Raw genomic sequence first — 17,770 nt, 5'->3', positions numbered from 1 at the left:
ACCTCGACTATTTGTCTGCCTACTGATCGCAACTTGCTTCCTCTCCTCCAAACCAGCTTGTCGCTCCTGGCTTCCAGGGCGCGCTGTGAGAGAGAAAAGCCTGTAACTGGATCATCGATTGTATCACCACCAAAGACACGTGCCAAGTGTCTATTATACGATTGATTGTTGACTCCCGTGCATTGATTGATTGCCATTTCAAATCCAGGTTGGTTCACTTTTTTTGTCTAGAGTCTATCTCTATATCTCTGGTTTGTCAAAGCAGGCAACCAACCTACCTCCCAGAAGGAAGGAACTTGTACCTCCCGTCTCTCCACCCCTGTCACTCATTCGCTCTCCTACCCTCTCTCAAAGACAACCATCAGCTTCAAGGCGTGTTGTCTGTAATACCACAATCGTTATTATATCATCTTGTTACTCTGTTCCGTTCTGTTCTGTCCTGTGGGTTCTATCGCCCCGTCTTCAGCCAAAGGTACCGAGCATAGCGCGGCGGGCATGAAATACACAACCCGACATCCCGCACCGCACCACGAATCACCGCCGCCGGCGACATAGTGCAATATCCCCCATCCATACATATTTCACTTTGGTAGAAAGATATCCATTCACATCGCGGCACGGCACGCCAACTTGGTATAGATCGCGCGCCCATGCTACCTTAATTCCGACAAGACGGCCAAGCAAACAACTACTCCCCGCTTGTTCTTGCGATGGTTATTTGCTTTCAGAATATAGAAGACAGACGGAACTGTGACAGACAGAGTATGAAGATTATATCCCTTGGTGTGCCCTTCCTCTCTTTCCTGGCTTTGGTCATTCCTACAAATGTTGTCATCCCACGTTTCATACCACATCCTAGTTGCACCATTCCGAATTCAACACTTCAACTCCGAGCTCTGTCTCTGCCTCCTTGTTCACGACATCGTTGTGGCCCGTGTGGCTTGAAGCTCTATCATCACAGCAAGTCCTCCTCGTCTATCCTCTCCATATCCTGAGCTCCTATGGGTCCTGATGGGTTCTGTATACTGTGCAGTTCGCCTTCAATCCCGGCTGCCTAGGTATGCTCACACTGCCTCGAGCACACAGGCCGGCTACTCCAAGTCAAGTCTGAGGTGCACCAAACTCAGCTCCCACCAACACCCCAGTGTTGTTGCTTCAGGAAGCCAGCCCCAAAAGACACCCCCCATTCTCAGGGCCTTACCCACACTGACCACGTCCACCCCGCCTCTCAACAACGTTCCATCCACTACCTACCTACCTAACCTACTTACCTACCTCGTCTCTTTTTGCCCTTCCTCTGCTTCATCCTACACCTTATCGTCTATACAAACGCGGTAACTGATGCTCATCTGTTTCTTTCATGTTTTTAGTATTATAGGCTGAGACCGCTGGCCAATTCGGCGTGTACTATCTTTATCCTGTATCTATTAATCCATCATGGATGAACTACGCTTTCGCTCCCAGCAGTCCCCGCGGGGCAACGACCAGTCCATGCATTCGTTTGTCTCACCTACTCGAAATGCCTCCAGAATGCCTGCCTCCCAGGTCAACCCTCATGCCGGCGCCCACGACCATCGATCTGGCCTGCCTCGTCGCTTTACCACCGATTCTGGTCGAGTCCCGACACTTTCCTCTCTGGGTGCTCAACGGGTGCCCGAACCTCCCCAGGACTATAATGTGAGTAATCAACATATGACGAATCTGTCGCTTGCTTGGAAACCCCGACAGGGCTCCGGGTGGCTTCGTTTCGTGATGGATTACGAAAGTTGCCAATCTCTCTAATAACAGCAAGTACTGACATGTGTGATGGTAGGCAATGCACAAGGTGCAATTGGTACGTTCTGATGCTCGTATTCTCTGCCCAGATTTGTCTTCGTATTTGCCGATTTGTCCAAGTCGGACGGACCTAAGCGCTCGATTCCGAAACGATGCGACACCAACCGACCCAAGATACGGCCGTTAACTAATGATAGACTCAGATCGAGAAGAAGAAGATGGAGTATGAACGAATCCGTGAGCAAAGGCGGAGGTTTGAGCTCGAGATGCAAAAGCTGGATCAACAACAAAGACGAGAGGCTTTGGAACTTGCTCAGATGGAGGAGGAAGTTGGTAGAATGGGCGGCCACCAGTCCGAGCCCACCACACCCCCCGAATACCGAGATAACTCTGGATTCCCTACGTTTTTATCGCGGCCGAGCCGATACTCTATGTCTAGCTTGACCTCCCCTCCAGGTCTATTCAACCGCCCTGTTAGATCCGGCTCGCAACTCGCTTCTCCCCAATCCGGTATCAGACAGGCACGCTTTGGATTTGAGGATACTACGACCCAAATGCCTTCTCGTTCTGTGCCAACTACTCGAAGAAATAGTGATGATGAAAAGGAGGAGGCTGTTCGACAAGATCCCAGCAGTCATCGCTCTGGTAATGCGTAAGTGACAGCTCCTATTGCATGTCCATGCCTTTCTATTCCTGAGCGCGCACCTCTTCAAGTGAGGGTTGCCATTCTTTAGAGCTCTTGCAGGTCCAGCTTCGGGCTTTGCTGTAAATTGCCACATAAGCAAGCTGGTTATAATTTCTTACTAGGTTTCCTGCGTTGGAACCTTCTAAGCGTGATGCTATTAGTGGGTGAATCTTAACTCCGAGCCAAAGTATGAGAGCTCTGATTTTGTATGAGGACTTTCTCTAGTGAGAAGGCGAAAACCTCGCAAAAGTCAAACAGTGATTCACTCTCGGAACAGAAAGCTTCGGGAGGACTATATAATCCTCTCTGTAAATCTCTGCTTCGACTCCCATTATTTCAACCTCCTCAAAAAACACAACTCCATCTGCAATACCAGAATCCTCATCCAACTCAGCAAACGCTAGCATCAACTTTGTTGTTAAGGATAATCATAAAAAGCTAACTATGAACTTCGACGATAGAATCAATCGATACTCGATGCCTGTGACGCGTTCACGTACGGGGATGTATGACGTTGGTCTTGATCAAACAAACACTACTCGTTTTCTTTTTGGTGACGAAGAGACGAATGCAGGAGGCCATAGTGGTCCTGATGCAAACTTCCCAACTCTTGTTCGTCACGACGATCAGATTGTAAGTATTTTCACGTTCTTTCATCTCAGCAACTTTTCATCTCGCCATTTCACCCCTATCAAACGGAGCCAACTCCGCGGAGACTACATTCAGGAAGTTATTGCTTTGCTCCAGCTTCTCGACTTACAACTGGGCTCCACATTTCTCTGAGTGGTGCATGTTCACCTCGAGCTCTCTATGAACCACGCACCCATTGTCTTTCAGCATTTGCTCTTCTGCATAGAACCCTCCTCCACTCTCCTGCATAAGGCCCAGTCGGTTTCCTTTCCCTACTGTTTTTCCTTTGGCGCAATAAGATCTTGAGCTCTTGGCCCTCTATCTATTCGAGCGCCCCACCACAGAACCTATATTGTTGTACTATTGTTGCGTCGAATTCTGACCCACAACTCTACTCTCAGCTCTCAGCGTCCTCGGCCGCCTTAGATCTTGCCCTATCCCCGTCTCCTAATCCCGAGTCGACACCTTCTTCAAGAGGTTGGAGCCGTGTTGTTAACCGTCATCGCCCTCAGCAGAGTCTCTCTTCGATCAACGGAAGCTCCAACGTCGTAAGCGATCTTGTTGGCCTAGCATCTCGACCTACTTCCCTCCGCCATTCTATGGATCTTAAGTATATCTCGGAAAACGCTGTTGAGACTGGTGCCATCATGTCTCCTAGTGCGACTCCCAACATGGCGACTCCCCCGAAGCTGCAGAGCTCGTTCTCTTCGAGTGAGGTTCCCACGGTCAAGAGCCCTGGGGCTTCGTCTTCAAAGACAAACAATCATGCACAGCAGCATTTCCACAACCACAATGCCAGCCTTGGCCGCATCCCAGCTGGTGCGGTCCATCGTGGCCACAGTCGGGAGCTCTCTTCAGAGAACCCTGCTGTTAGCCGTGAGCAGCACAACTATCCTTCGATCCAGTCTGCCCTGCAGGCCAGTGCCGCTCCCTTTGGGCCCAGTACTACAGCTGCAGTGCAACCCTCTGCTATGGTGAACCCTTCCGCCGGGGCCGCAGCCGCGAACAACTACAACAATGTGTTCTATTCCGCCAACGGGTACGGCGCTCCTCAAGGCATCCCTCAAGGCGGCATTCCCCAGGTGATGCCTCAGGGAGCACCCCATCAGCCAGGAGGATACAACGTCAATATGCTCGCGAACAGTATGCAGCAGATGAACATGAATGGGGCCAACGGCAGCAACATGTATCAGCCTCAGAACTACAACGGCTACAACGCCGGTCCGTACAACCAGGGTAATCAGCCTCGAGACAGCCAGGCACGCGTCATTCAGCATCGCCGACAGCTTGACAATGAAGGTGAGTCTGCCTCCAGAGTAGTTCCGTATCAGCACACACTGACTAGCTTTGCAGCCATGTCTCGCTACCAGAACACGCCCCTTGATTCCTTCGTGGGCAACATCTATGAGCTTTGCAAGGACCAACATGGCTGCCGTTACCTCCAGAAGAAGCTTGAGGAGCGCAACGCCGATCAGGTTCACATGATTTGGGCCGAAACCAACCAGCACGTCATTGAGCTCATGACGGACCCGTTTGGTAATTATTTGTGCCAAAAGCTCCTTGAGTTCTGCAATGACGATGAGAGGACTACTTTGATTCAAAATGCTTCCCAGGATATGGTCCGCATCGCGCTCAACCAGCACGGCACACGCGCACTCCAGAAGATGATCGAGTATGTGAGCACCCCTCAGCAGGTCCACATCATCATCGAGGCTCTTCGCTACCGGGTTGTGGAGCTTATCCAGGACCTCAACGGCAACCATGTCATTCAGAAGTGTCTCAACAAACTTACCCCCCCTGATGCGCAGTTCATTTTTGACGCTGTTGGCGGCAGCTGTGTCGAAGTGGGCACTCACCGACACGGCTGCTGTGTTCTTCAACGCTGTATCGACCATGCCTCTGGCGACCAGAAGCTGTGGCTTATCCAGCGAATCACCGAGCATGCACGAATCCTTGTCCAGGACCCCTTTGGCAACTACGTCGTTCAGTACATTATTGACTTGAACGAACCTCTGTTCACCGAGCCTATCGTTCTTACCTTCAAGGATTGTATCACTCAGCTGTCCCGCCATAAGTTCAGCTCCAACGTCATCGAGAAGTGCCTGCGCTGCGCCAAGGCACCTTCCAAGGATCTGATCGTGGAGGAGCTGCTACGCAACCAGGAGATGGAGCGCCTCCTCCGGGACTCATTCGCCAACTATGTCATTCAGACTGCTCTTGAGTATGCTACTCCTCATCAAAAGCATCGCCTTGTAGAGGCCATCCGCCCCATTCTTCCCCAGATTCGAACCACTCCCTACGGCCGTCGTATTCAAGCTAAGATCTCGGCCTTCGACAACCGTGGAAGCGCTGCCTCTAGCGGGCAAGTGACACCAGCCGACAACACCCAGGGTCAAATTCCTATGCGCGCTACTCACGCTCGAGGTATTTCTGGAGGTGGCCCTATTCTCCAGGGCAATGGTATGCCGCACGGTGGGCCTATGGCACCTATGCGCCAGAACATGCCCATCTACTCCCCTAACCCCGCCATGAACGGACAAGTTCCTACTCCTGGTGGACCTGTTCAGCAGCCTCAGTACGGACAGATGACTCCTGGCAATTTCACTCCCAATGCTGCTGTCAACGGTGCAGCTAATGGCAGCGCCGGTAACAGTAACTTCGGTGGCCAAGCCAGTGGCAACAGCGTCCCTACGAGCCCTGCCAATGGCAACGGAAATGTCAGCACGGGTCAGGGCGAACAGCCCCAGTGGCTTTAGACTTGTGTCTTGACATTTTTATGGACCTGGTTGTAAAATGACGTTCATTATGGCTCTCAGTGGTACCGCAAGGTCGGCACCGCCATGATTCACGATTTTCCTTTGATCTGTTTCACCACGTCTCAGAAGCATAGCCAAAAGGGCGCAGGCCCATCGCGATCGATTGACACGACGGCCTTCAGGGCCTTGCCGTGTGTACATTATCAAAAGGGCGCTATAGGACTACAGCCGCTTATCATGGGGCCACTGCTTTTCGTGTGCTTCGCTCGGGGAGAATGGCTGCGCACATGAGGGTATGGGTATCACGATTAAGGCGTGTACATGTATTTGGATCGGCGAGATCACAATCATCAGACATCGGCATAGACGACTCAATTCTTTTCGGACCTATTGGTTTTCTTTTCCCTTCACATTTGCTTGCGAATTCGACTCGGGAACGATCCATGTTTGGGTTGTATGACTTTAGGGAAACGATGATTTATTGCTTTCTACTGGAGAATAAGAGGTCCTTGTGGAGGTGCCAGTCTGCTGGCCTGGGAGAGGAGGGAACCCCTACCTGTATTTTGACTAGGTCTTTGAATCAGGGTTGCTTTAACTTGCATGACTTCCAATACGTGAATGTCTTGGCCGTGTCTGTGATTGCCTCGTCAGTAATGCCAGTCAGGTTTGCGCAGGTTATGCTCTCCTTTTCCACGATACAAAACCAAGTCGCTAGATCCGTACAAGATACGACTGAGTTTACACGGCTCCGTGCAATGTGACGATATTCGGCTGGTGCATGATCTTGGTCAAAGGGCCCATCGCTTGTTCTATCTACAATGTTAGGATACGTGCTCCAAAGGCAGGCCAACCTTTCGGTGCTCAGTTTTCCTGGGGCAGTTAACGCTACGTTATCCGATAGCCGATGACTTGGTACTTGTGAGAACATCTTGTAGCAATTAACGTTGGACAAAGCGCATATGTGTATGACTTCGTTTATAAACATAAAAAACTGTAAAATCACTACTTTCAATGCTTACACCTAGGTGTCTTGATATAAAACATGAGCCTCCTTTTAACTCCATGCAAGATCCATGACCACGCTATGCAATGAAATATGTACTATATGATATGGTATGATCATTAATAGTCACTCAGTCTCAGTTTCTTTCCAATGTCACGGCGGCGAGCCTGAGCAGCTGCAGCCCTGTCTGAAGCGCGCGTATCAGTCGACTCAAACTGTTCGTTGCGAGCCTTGAGTGCTTGCAACAGCATCCCAGCATCGAAGAATCCATCTAGTTATCAAGTTAGTATATTATGTTGAAGGGAATTGAGGGTAGGAGGGAGAAACTTACACCCGCCCATTTCGTCATCTTCGCTAAAGGTGCTACTCTCGTTGGTGGGGGATGTTGTGCCAGTCGCAGATCGCAGGCTCTCGACAGCGGTGATAGGACGACCTCTTGACTTGATGCGGCTCACCAGCTTGGGTCTCTCGAATTCCACCTCGCGAGCGCGGCTCACTTTTCCAGTTGACATCTTGCGGTTATCGATACGTAGGATGCGACGAACCTCAAGAAGATAGCTCTCGAGGGTGTCAACAAAGCGTTTTGTCTGACGGTGTTTGCTAGCAACACAAATAGCGAGCCCTTCATCCTTGATGATATACCCAATACCGAAACCATCCCCTGATGTGGGACCGAAACCGAATTGGCGTAGACAAGGGTTACCACAGTTGGAAGTTGAAAGGATTGTGTTATTAAGCTTATCCCACCCAGAATCAGCAAACAGGAGGGGAAGTGGGTTCTGGTCGCGCGATCTCGAGTTGACGCTGTAGCCACGATCTCGTGTAGGCCTCACTTCAACGCCGTCAACAGAGGGCAGTGAGTCGTTACCTGGGCTTCCCACGGGCGATCCTGCTGGGTCGGAGTATCCATCTCCCGGGCTCGAGTAACCGTTGCTGTTGAAACCACTATCAAGGCCATCATCCAGACTCCTCTGCCATACCGAGAACAAAGCGTAGAGATGTCGGTCACAGCCTTCGGCCTTCAGACACTGTCGGGTATTTGCGGTGTGCTTCTGGCACGCCTTCCTGAGTGCCTCAATCTTTGCGTCGACAGGATTATCAGCCCAGAAGGCTTGGACGAAATCAACGACCTCTGACGATACGGTTCTGATCGCCTCGGTTCGGCCGTGTAGGAACGTCTTGGTCATGGCTGGCTCATATGTACACTCAACACGGCCATAGAGCCCATAGTATGCCGCTTGGAAAGCCATCTGAACAAAGGCATCTGGAGAGAAGCCCATGGAAGTGATGAAGTTCTTCCCATAGTGGCCGAAGTCCAAAGTCTGGAACTCATTTTGCTCAATGAGATCTGCCAATCGAGTCTCTGCAAAGCGAACTGCGACGCTAAGCTCAGGGATCATATCCCACTCCAGCTTTCGAGGAGTGACACTAACATCTCCAAAACTCTCGGGATCACGCTTGGAGGGGTCGGGACTGGAAGATGCCCAGAGCGAAGGAGCCAGGCCATTGATTGTGCGGGCGAATCGAAGAATGGTGTCGGTGTAAACATCGCTAGCGAATCGCAGAACTGTGTGGCCGTCGACACCGGTATGCTCAAAGTTGATACCAGCACTTCCGTTCTTGCAAACGATTATTTGAAGCTTGTCGTACCATCGGTTGGTACATGTGCCGATCTGAACACCTTTCTCAATCTCGCTGGTACCACAAAGCATGTTCTGGCAAAGGGCTGCAGCGTCTGCAGGCTCTGTGTAGTCGAGGCAAAGAACGAAGAGGGCCGTGTCTACAATTCCGAGTGAATCCGCATTGTTGGAGCCAGGCTCGCTAGTCAGGACATCTCGAAGGCCTGACCATACCTTGCGATTCTCGGTGCTCAGGACTCCCACAGCGCCTTTGGCAGCGTCTTGGATAGGAACTTGGGTTGCATCATCAACAATGGTCTGCAGGTTGATGGAGATATCCTTCTCGCTCATAATGACATCTGAATTGTCATCCAAGACATCGAACCAGTAGAATTGGCCGTGACACATGACGACGATGTGCTTCGACTCAGGATCTTGCTCGATTTGGCATCCTTCCTCAGTGGGAACTCGCGCAGTGCCGAATAGTCTCGAGAACTGGTACATGCAAAGTGGAGTTCCCTTGACCTTGTCTGGAGCAAGCTCCTCCTTTCGCACTGCACGAACGAATTCAAGGGATGAGACAACCAAAGAAGCAGCACGAGTGACTTGATCATTACGAGCGGGAGTTGGGTCATCTTCAAGCAAGAAGAAAGGGTTCAAGTTGAGAACAACGGGGTTATCAAAGTTGAGATAAGAATCATACCCTAAGAAAGTTAGTGCTTTGTTATAAATCAGAGGTATGTTCTGACATACAGAATTGTTCAATGTAACTCGTCTTGCCCTGAGCATATGCCTTTAATTTCTCCTGCAGCTCGGGCCCATCGCTCTTTAGGAATTCGTTGACGGCATGCTGTGTCTCTGCATGTTCTCGGGCTGTCTGGAGTGGCTTGAGAGCTTCAAGATACCGCTTGCAGGTGGCCTCGAGTTCAGGGATAGGCAGCTTGGGTAGTTTGTCCTGCCCAGAGAAAGTGATGCCACCATCTTTCCGTGACTCGTTGTAGTTGGCCATTGGAACACGAGTATAGTCGCCGCTAAGTCTTGGGGGAGAATTGCGTCGTGGTTGAGCAAGCTCTGGAATATCGGGAAGAGTTCGAGGAACGGTAGAACCAGCAGGCTTTGGAGCAGAATTTGAGTCAGAGAGCCTGTCTCCAAGGGGCTGAGGAGGAGTGAAAGTGCGGACTTGAGTCATGGTGTTAGTCGGGGGTGATGGAAACGAAGTTTAGGCGTAGAGAGGTGACACGCTTGTGCTAACGTTGAGTCCGCGGAGAGCGGTTCGGTAGAAGTAATGACAGCCCTCTTGAAGGAAGTAGTTTGGCATTACACGAAGTGCTTTCTTGAATGGGAGAAGATGAGCGATGAATACAACAGCCAAGACCAGCCCAAGTTGAGAGGGCATATGGCTCTGATATAAGCAGAGTACTGTGACCGAGCTGGCTTAGACAAGAGTCAAGTGGACCCTATATGCACCCCATGCACACCCTCTAGACTTCACCCTCAGCGTAAAGAATACTGGGGGTAGCCGAACGTGAGGGAGAGCATCTTGGGGAGTAAAAACAGTCGAGGGCTATGATAGGACAAAGAGGGCCCAGGACAGGATTTGACAGTAATGAAACGCCTCCGCAAGTCCGATAACACAGGTGCTCAGTGCCGAAACGTGGGATCAGGGGACATCGAGGTAAACGGGTCTGGCATAGAACTTACCCAGAACAGGAGAGAATGTTCAGTACGGAAAAGCGAGAAATCCCCGAGAGACAAGAGCCGGTAGCGATGAAATCGGTGCCGGATTTGGAGCCCGTATCGTGATGGTTATAAGGGGATAAGACCGGGATGAAGACAATGAGGCTACCCAGTAACGAATCTTGTAAGGACAACCGGGTGGCGTGCAGAAGCGAAGTAGGTGCAGTGCCTGGCTACGTAGTGCCTAGACTAGAGCCTAGGAACGGTTCGCCGCGAGGCGTCGCCGGTTCAGAGTGTGAGTTTACCGTTACGGACGTTTCCCGAACAATAAAAGTGATAAAGGTTGGTGGTTCGGACGACGGGATGTTCAGAATATGGTTGCCAGACACAACCGTGACGACAAAGTCGAGCTGATAGATCGAAGCCTAGACCGGAAAGGATCCACTATCAAAGGGCAGTTGGAGTTAAATGGATTGCTTCTGACTGGTTGAATTATGCCATATCTTGAACGCTTCCACAACCGTCGTAACGGGGAGTGGCCGACCAGCAATCAAAGAGGCAAAAAAGCCTTGATGATAACCCCAAACCCCAGATTTCAGTAAGCGGCTATGATGAGGGGAAACCGCTCAGTTGGGGTCCTTTCACGTGGCAAAAATAAAAAAAAAGCAATTGTACTGTGTGATTGCTTGCCTGTCTCTCTTTCTGCATGCACGCGGTGATGTGAGGTCTCGAAGGGACAGTCAAGCGCTTGTGTCTAATGATCTGGTGTCCTTTATCGAATTTGGAGGTATGTGGTGCACCATGGTTAGAGGTGTCATGGGTGGGCTAAAGTGGACAGCTCGTAGAGAGCAGCAAATCGCAGCATCATGTGCCGCACTTGTCGTCTGGGCTGACGATGGTTGGCGAGGCTCATTCTTTCATCATTTCTTTGCTTCTCAAATAGTTAAGAAGAAGTTGTGTTGTCTGGGCAAGGACACTGCTGCGTCTTCTAGAAGTGGCCTGCCTGTGATACTCGAACTGTTGCCCTCCAGAATTCTTCTGCTTTTTCTTGGGGGCCCATCCATGGGTAAGAAAGACAATTACCTAAAAGAGCTTGTGATGCTTTTTGGTGTGCGGCAAGAAGAGAGCACATGCCGTAGGCAAACGACAGACTGGAAACCTACGATTGCCTGTGTAAGCTAAGTGTGTAATTTTCCGGGGACTCTTGGCATTCCCGAGGGCCAACGGAGCCCGGCTGTCGATGGTTTTGGTAGTCTGGATCTGTAACGGGTATAATAACGGAGAGATATTGGCACTCGATAGCCAGGGCCTATTTTCGGTTCGGTCCAAAGGACGGCAGTGATAGAGCTTATTTCGTCATAGCTACCTAGGTACCCATGCTCCAACACGTTGGCCCCCTCGCTCCCGCAGTGGAGAGCAACACATCAAATGCGGGATCGCCGCAGCCGCAGCCGCAGCCGCATCCAGACGCCAGACTTTTGAAGTTCCAGTGCGAGTGGGTAGAATAGGAACACCTGAGTTGATTTGAGTGGCATGTAGGGACGTTCTGTTGTATTGAAAAGGCTTGTAGATGTATATTTACTGTTGTACAGAAAATATAAGCCCTGTTGCCTTAGGCCCCTAGTGTAGGGACCTTACATTTTGTAGGTCTTTGGTACAGTGGTTTAGTTCAACATTTACTGAGGCGAGTTTTTGAGGAGGACAATTGGGGGGGGAAAGATGGAGGATCTCGTGGGGTAACCCTGCCTGTCTTGCGATAAACCGTACTTTCCTTCTCCGTACTGGTAGTTACCTGGTCAAAAGGCAATAGGGTTTCTTGCTCCTTACCCAAGTCCCAGTTAATATGTATTCGGTCCTTGTCTTTCTGCACTAGCCATTGCAGCATTCTTCTGAGGATGAGTTGACGTTAGTGTGTTACTGTTATTTCCTCTAAGATTAGTACCGACCGACGGCCATATGATATGATGTCATTCAACGTTTCGGCTGTCCTTAAAGCACGGATCCGTCCTCCATCTTCGGCTCCGCTCCGTCAGAGGCATCGGCCCGGCGCCGACAATTTAATGTTTGGCCAGCCGCACATTTCTTTTGAAAACGCAATCCATATGGTTTACTCCAGATGGAAGTTTGGAAACCCCTACATGGTGATGTTTTGTGATCCTATGTGTCTTGAAATTGAATTATTGAACACATAACTTGGTAACCAGCCATCATGATTGAAGGCTCTCTTTTCCGAGTGCGATAGCTTTTCAAATGCCGTCGCAAGTACAATCAAGTTGTATTAGTAAAATCCATCATGAAGCTGTCGTAATGAGATGCTCAAGTGAGTCGGCATAACATTGTTGAACAATATATCCCATAAGAGTTAGCGATTCGAGCAATGCACTAACCGATTCTAGTTAGCCATTCGAGACTACATCTCGGTTCCAACACAGCCCTACGAACCTCATCTCGCATCAACTTACGGACAAATAATCCCACCGCGTTGGGACATTTTAGCACTTCTTATTGGCTTTGGTTTTTCGTATTCCTCTTGAATAGGAAACCTCATTCGATTGCTTGTCTTTGCGAGTTACATGCTTCGCCTTCTCGACCCACGCTCTACGCAACCTGCAACGTACGTAGATAGGAGAGAATGCGAACAATCAGCAATTATGGAGATTCCAATATTGTTCAGGCTGCCTCCAAGATGGATAAATATCAGAAGATTTCATGCCGCAATCTAGGGTTCATCATCATAATTTTTTCTCCTCAGATACCCAAACGCCTCAACTGTGGACCATACCTCAGTCTTTAACTGGCACATCTCTCGATCAGCTCCTCTTACATCTTCTATAGCACCATGATCTCGTTGGCTCGAAAGGCCATCAAGGCCAATCAGCAGCGCAAACAAGCGCAAAAAAACTCGGCGCCAATGGAATTGCAAGAAACAGGACGTGACGCTACCAAGCAAGCACCTCAACAACCACAATGTCGGCATATGGAAGCGTATGAATCTTCGTCTGTGAAATGTATTGCGTGTGCATCAGAAAAGAAGGCCGCGAGGATATACCGATGGAAGATTATCCTAGGCCTAGTGGCACCCTTTGCTCTTCAAGCACTTGACTCGACAATGTATGGAAAGATCTGAAAATTGCAGAATGAAACTGACATTTTCAAACAGCATCGCTAGTGCTCTTCCGTGGATTGCCTCGGACTTTGGGGAGATCTCACAGCTCAACTGGATCGTCTCAGCGTTCAACCTCACTTCTGCAGCGTTCATCCCTTTCTGGGCTCAAATGGCTGATGTATTTGGCCGCAATGCTTCTATCAATGCAGCCATTATCCTCATGCTCATTGGCAGTGCCCTTTGTACTGGGGCCCCAACAAATGCCTTCCCAGTTCTGCTTCTGGGTCGTGGATTTCAAGGCCTTGCTGCGGCTGGCCTCAATGTCGTTGTTCGCACTATTCTTGCCGATAGAGTTTCTTTGCAAGAAAACGCAAAGAACTGGGCCATCTTCTCACTCGTCGGCGGTATCTCATATGGACTCGGCCCAGTCATCGGTGGTGAGACTACTCCAAACCACATCTGCTATTTGAATACAGTTAACATCGGCTTAGGATATCTCACAAATGCTGACTGGAGATGGTGCTTTGCCATCAATCTCCCTATTGCCGCTGTCGCTCTGATCATAGTCTTCTTTGTCCTACGCAAGGAGCTTCTCGGTCCTCAGCCCATCCCTGAGCTCAACGAGACAGCTGAAACTGGCCGGCGAACAAAATTCGTCGCCCGTCTCAAGACTGTTGATGTTGGCGGCCAGCTTCTTTTCATCTTTGGCTTTGGTCTCGTTATTCTGGCTTTGACTTGGGGTGGCGCGACATATTCTTGGTCATCACCCGCGGTCATTGTTCCTCTGGTGCTTGGTATGATCTTTGCTGGCGTTTTTTGCTACTGGGAGTATCTCCTTGCCCCTGGAAATACCATGGCCGAGAAGCTGCCCTGGCAGAGAGCAATGCTCCCCTGGGAACTAATCTCAAATCGTGATATTGGACTTCTCTTCTATTGCGAGTGTGCCACAGGAATTGGCATGTATGCTGTAAGGCTATCGTTTACTTTTGATGTTCCCTTTCTGACTTGTTCAGGTACTCTACTTCTGTAACATCTACTTTATTGCAGTCAGGGTAAGTCTTTTTCAAATTGACACACGAACTCCTTGCTAACGATGTTTAGGGTTACGACTCTGACGAGGCTGGTGTCCAGCTTCTCTACTTTGTCCCTGGTCTTGGAGGTTCGTTTCGTATGATATTTGTGACTTGAATTACGTATTAATACCTTCACAGCCGGTGTTTATATCTGCTCCTTCATGTGCAACAAATGGCCTCGCATGACGTTTCCCTGTATCTTTCTAGGGACACTCACCGAAGCTGTCGGTCTGGGAGTGCTTGCATGGGCCATCTACGCGAACAGGCTGAGCGTCATCTATGGAATGATGGCCCTTGTTGGCTGTGGTAGTGGTATGCGTTTCATGGCTTCGCCACTTCACGGCATCGGTCTTTTTCGACACTTGCGCGCCTCCGTCATTGGGCTCATGGCGGTTGCCATCCCTTTTGGTGGTACTATCGGCTTGACTATCATGTCTACAGTCTTCAACAACACTTCTGGGCTGGACTCCCATAGCGACTTCAGCAGCGTGCATTCTTCCTCTGATGGTGCAGCAAATGAACAGGCTGTTCATCAAGCCAAGATGGGTGTTGTCTGGGCGTTTGTCGCCATCACCCCTCTCGTCGCACTGGTCAGTTCAAAGGATTTTCTTCATATCTTGGACAGGAACTAATTCAGGATCAGGCATTCCCAGTTACTTGGTTCATTGGAAACGTCAAGCTTGGACAAGGTCCCCCTGGAGAAGATGGTCCTACAGACATTGTGGTGAAGGGTTCATATCTCCTCAAGCTAGTACGAGGCCAGGAAAAGTTGAAGATTGAGAAAAATGCATACAGGCTCAACAGCTCGCACAGTGGAGCATGGTCAGAAGCTGTAGCTTCTGATCAGGGCGTCAACGCCACGAGACCTTTGCAGGGCTCCCAGCAGGTATGAACCCCAGGATAGGACGAAGGCGGGTAGAAAGGTTTCCACGGTTGGATATGACTTAGCGTTTAGAATTTCCTGAGCGAATATAGAACTGGATTAGACTCGATCATCCTCATTCTGGAGCATGCCTCTGAGTGTCTTGGGCCATCACTGTCGTATTTGCGAACAATTCCAGAACATGATTCATGCTACTAAATTACCAGATTAATTCTATCTAGTCCGTGAATATAGAAGTGTATCTCGGATTTCTCTAAACTATGATTCTTTACCCCAGCTGCTGGTGAAGGGGTAAGTGAGGTTCCCGAGCGGCATCACTCTCGGCAAGGAGATAACCGAATAAATCGAAATTGTATAAGATGATGATTTTCGAAGAGCCATGTGAATCAATGAGTACCAGAATCAAACTTCTTTGAAATTACCGAGGGACAAAGATGAATGTTTATATCCGCAAATCACCAACGGCTTGCGCGTATCTGGATCCAATTTGAAACCAAACAGTGATTCGCTGATAGATAGTGGAAGTTGGCGGAGATAATCGCCTGACCTTGAATCTAGGAATATTCCATGCAGGGAAACACTCTCTTTTCTTCATTTCTCTTCACCCCACTGACCATCATAGATCATTCGCTTTGTCATTCTTTTGGATCCTCTATGATCAGCTCATATCGTATCGTATAGCCCACCTCTGTCAACCAATTGACCGACACCCATCGTAACCAATAATAAACATGAGCGATATCAGTACCGAGGAAGAGCAAAGCCCGAATCCAACGTTTTGGCTCGAGTTTCGCACTTTTGACGATGGTCTCTCATCACAAGTCAACTCGCCGTCCACTCTCACCGAATTTCCTCAATTCGCACAACTACCGCCTGAGCTGCGTCTACGAATATGGTCGTGCCTCATTCAACCCCGCATCACCGTCGTCTGCTGTCTTCAGCGCGACGAACGGCTTGATCAAAGACTTGATGAGCTAAATCAGCGGTCGCACGGAAGATCGGTGCCTGTATTATTGCACATCAACCGCGAGGCGCGATATCTAGCCTTGCAACATTATGAGCTTGCCTTTGGCTGGCGTATATCCAAGCTCCTCTCAGATACGCCCGTATCTGAACCACCGCGCGTGTGGTTCAATTTCGACCTTGACGCTGTATATCTAGCAGGTGAACTAGAGGCGTATGACATCTACGGTTTCAACTCGGCAATGGTGTATTTCTTACGACGGGAGGACACCCGCAGGGTCAAGCATCTCGCCTGCGTACTCTCGGAGCTCGGCTACGCGGAGCAGGAAAGTGATCAGGTTTTTGGATGCTTGTGGCACGTTGTCGATGGCTTTCCGGCTGCAAAGAAGGTCCTGCTGGTAGTGGGTGAAAAGGATGAGGAGGCTTTGAAAGGAAGTAAGTTGTTGAGCACAGATAACGTGATGCAGAAGATATGGAATGGCTTCTTGGGTGGATCGGCAACCGAGACGAGTTCGAGGATGGCGGACAAGTCAATGCTTATGATCGAAGAACACGATCTACCGGGGTTCATTGCAAGGCAGTAGTAGCCTGGTCTTGATTATAAGCGAAGTGAATAGGCGAGAAGAACCACGTAGATACCTCAGTCTATAGGCAGTCTTACATGAGCTCTACCCCCATTGGATGTCCTTACCTAGCAATTACTGACAGGGGACGGGAAGACTATGTGTTTTAGATGGATCTTGACGTGTGGGGATGGTGTAGGTAGGTAGTTATATTTAGAATAGATCTTTAGAGACTTATAACAGTTGCATTGCATCTGCCTTTACTGTTTCAATATGTGGGTTACTTGTGGTGGAGCGGATCAAGAGCTCGATGGCAGTTTACCATGTCAAGTTAACTTTTAGCAAATACCTTGAGCTTACATCCCTATTATGTTCAGTCCTGCTGTTCTTTGACGTTGAGTGATGGACTCGACGAAAACATGTACCTATCTAATAGTATCACGGTTGAGACGTCATGTCGAACATCGGGCGATAATCGCAGCCTGAAGAAGCACATGCGGAAAGAGTCATCACTAATACTACAACAACAATTCAAAAGTCTATCTGTCCCATCTCGATCTATCACAGGGAATCCAGCAGACCTAAATCTTTCATCATAGTGCTGTCCAAGTGCCTCAAAATCAGGTGTCAAAAACTCTAGGGTAAATGCAGGTCAGAAGCGAGGATCCAGACCTCATGGAACAAGAAAACACAGACTTTAGAAGAGGTCACTAAAATAAAGTCAGTAAAGACTCCCCTAAAATTAGACTAAAATGCCTAAGTCTTTTCATCACTTGGCATAAATGCCTTAAGTTTTCTGACCCCCCTCTAGCTCCCCAAGCCAGCCAGCTAATCAAGCACATAGACAAGCCGTTTCCAGATGGAGCTAACTAATCACGACATTGGATGCAACCCCACATACGATCCAATTGTTTGGGGTCGCCTCCAAGCGAGAACAGAAGCCGAGAGGCAACTGACCCATACAGTAGTTTTAGAGAAGGCAGAAGAATAAAGAAGATAATGAAATGAGGCGAGTGTAAACAACAATTGGAACCAC

General features: G+C 49.4%; 4 protein-coding genes across 4 annotated transcripts; 3 read left to right on the top strand and 1 right to left on the bottom strand.

Annotated features, from left to right (window-relative positions):
• Positions 1-1,437: 1,437 nt before the first annotated feature.
• On the top strand, positions 1,438-5,847 carry FTJAE_9724 (uncharacterized protein; the record flags this gene model as incomplete). The annotated part of the gene is made up of 5 exons (XM_037356674.1): positions 1,438-1,677; positions 1,980-2,428; positions 2,923-3,094; positions 3,493-4,390; positions 4,445-5,847. The coding sequence occupies 5 exons, from the start codon at positions 1,438-1,440 to the stop codon at positions 5,845-5,847; spliced, it is 3,162 nt and encodes a 1,053-aa protein (XP_037203195.1).
• A 1,122-nt stretch (positions 5,848-6,969) lies between these two features.
• FTJAE_9723 (carnitine o-acetyltransferase) lies at positions 6,970-9,658 on the bottom strand (the record flags this gene model as incomplete). Its single annotated transcript, XM_037356673.1, has 3 exons — positions 6,970-7,121; positions 7,182-9,173; positions 9,223-9,658. 3 exons carry the CDS (start codon positions 9,656-9,658, stop codon positions 6,970-6,972), a joined length of 2,580 nt encoding a protein of 859 aa, XP_037203194.1.
• Positions 9,659-12,985: 3,327 nt separating this feature from the next.
• On the top strand, positions 12,986-15,429 carry FTJAE_9722 (multidrug transporter; the record flags this gene model as incomplete). The annotated part of the gene is made up of 7 exons (XM_037356672.1): positions 12,986-13,257; positions 13,307-14,219; positions 14,266-14,304; positions 14,354-14,411; positions 14,464-14,915; positions 14,969-15,211; positions 15,415-15,429. 7 exons carry the CDS (start codon positions 12,986-12,988, stop codon positions 15,427-15,429), a joined length of 1,992 nt encoding a protein of 663 aa, XP_037203193.1.
• A 510-nt stretch (positions 15,430-15,939) lies between these two features.
• On the top strand, positions 15,940-16,755 carry FTJAE_9721 (uncharacterized protein; the record flags this gene model as incomplete). The annotated part of the gene is made up of 1 exon (XM_037356671.1): positions 15,940-16,755. One exon carries the CDS (start codon positions 15,940-15,942, stop codon positions 16,753-16,755), a length of 816 nt encoding a protein of 271 aa, XP_037203192.1.
• Between the last annotated feature and the right edge of the window lie 1,015 nt (positions 16,756-17,770).

The sequence above is a fragment of the Fusarium tjaetaba genome (genome assembly GCF_013396195.1).
Source record: "Fusarium tjaetaba strain NRRL 66243 chromosome Unknown NRRL66243_c0000223, whole genome shotgun sequence".
Taxonomy (NCBI): domain Eukaryota; kingdom Fungi; phylum Ascomycota; class Sordariomycetes; order Hypocreales; family Nectriaceae; genus Fusarium; species Fusarium tjaetaba.
Note: the sequence above shows the minus strand (reverse complement) of the source record. Positions and strands in the feature narration are given on the sequence as shown.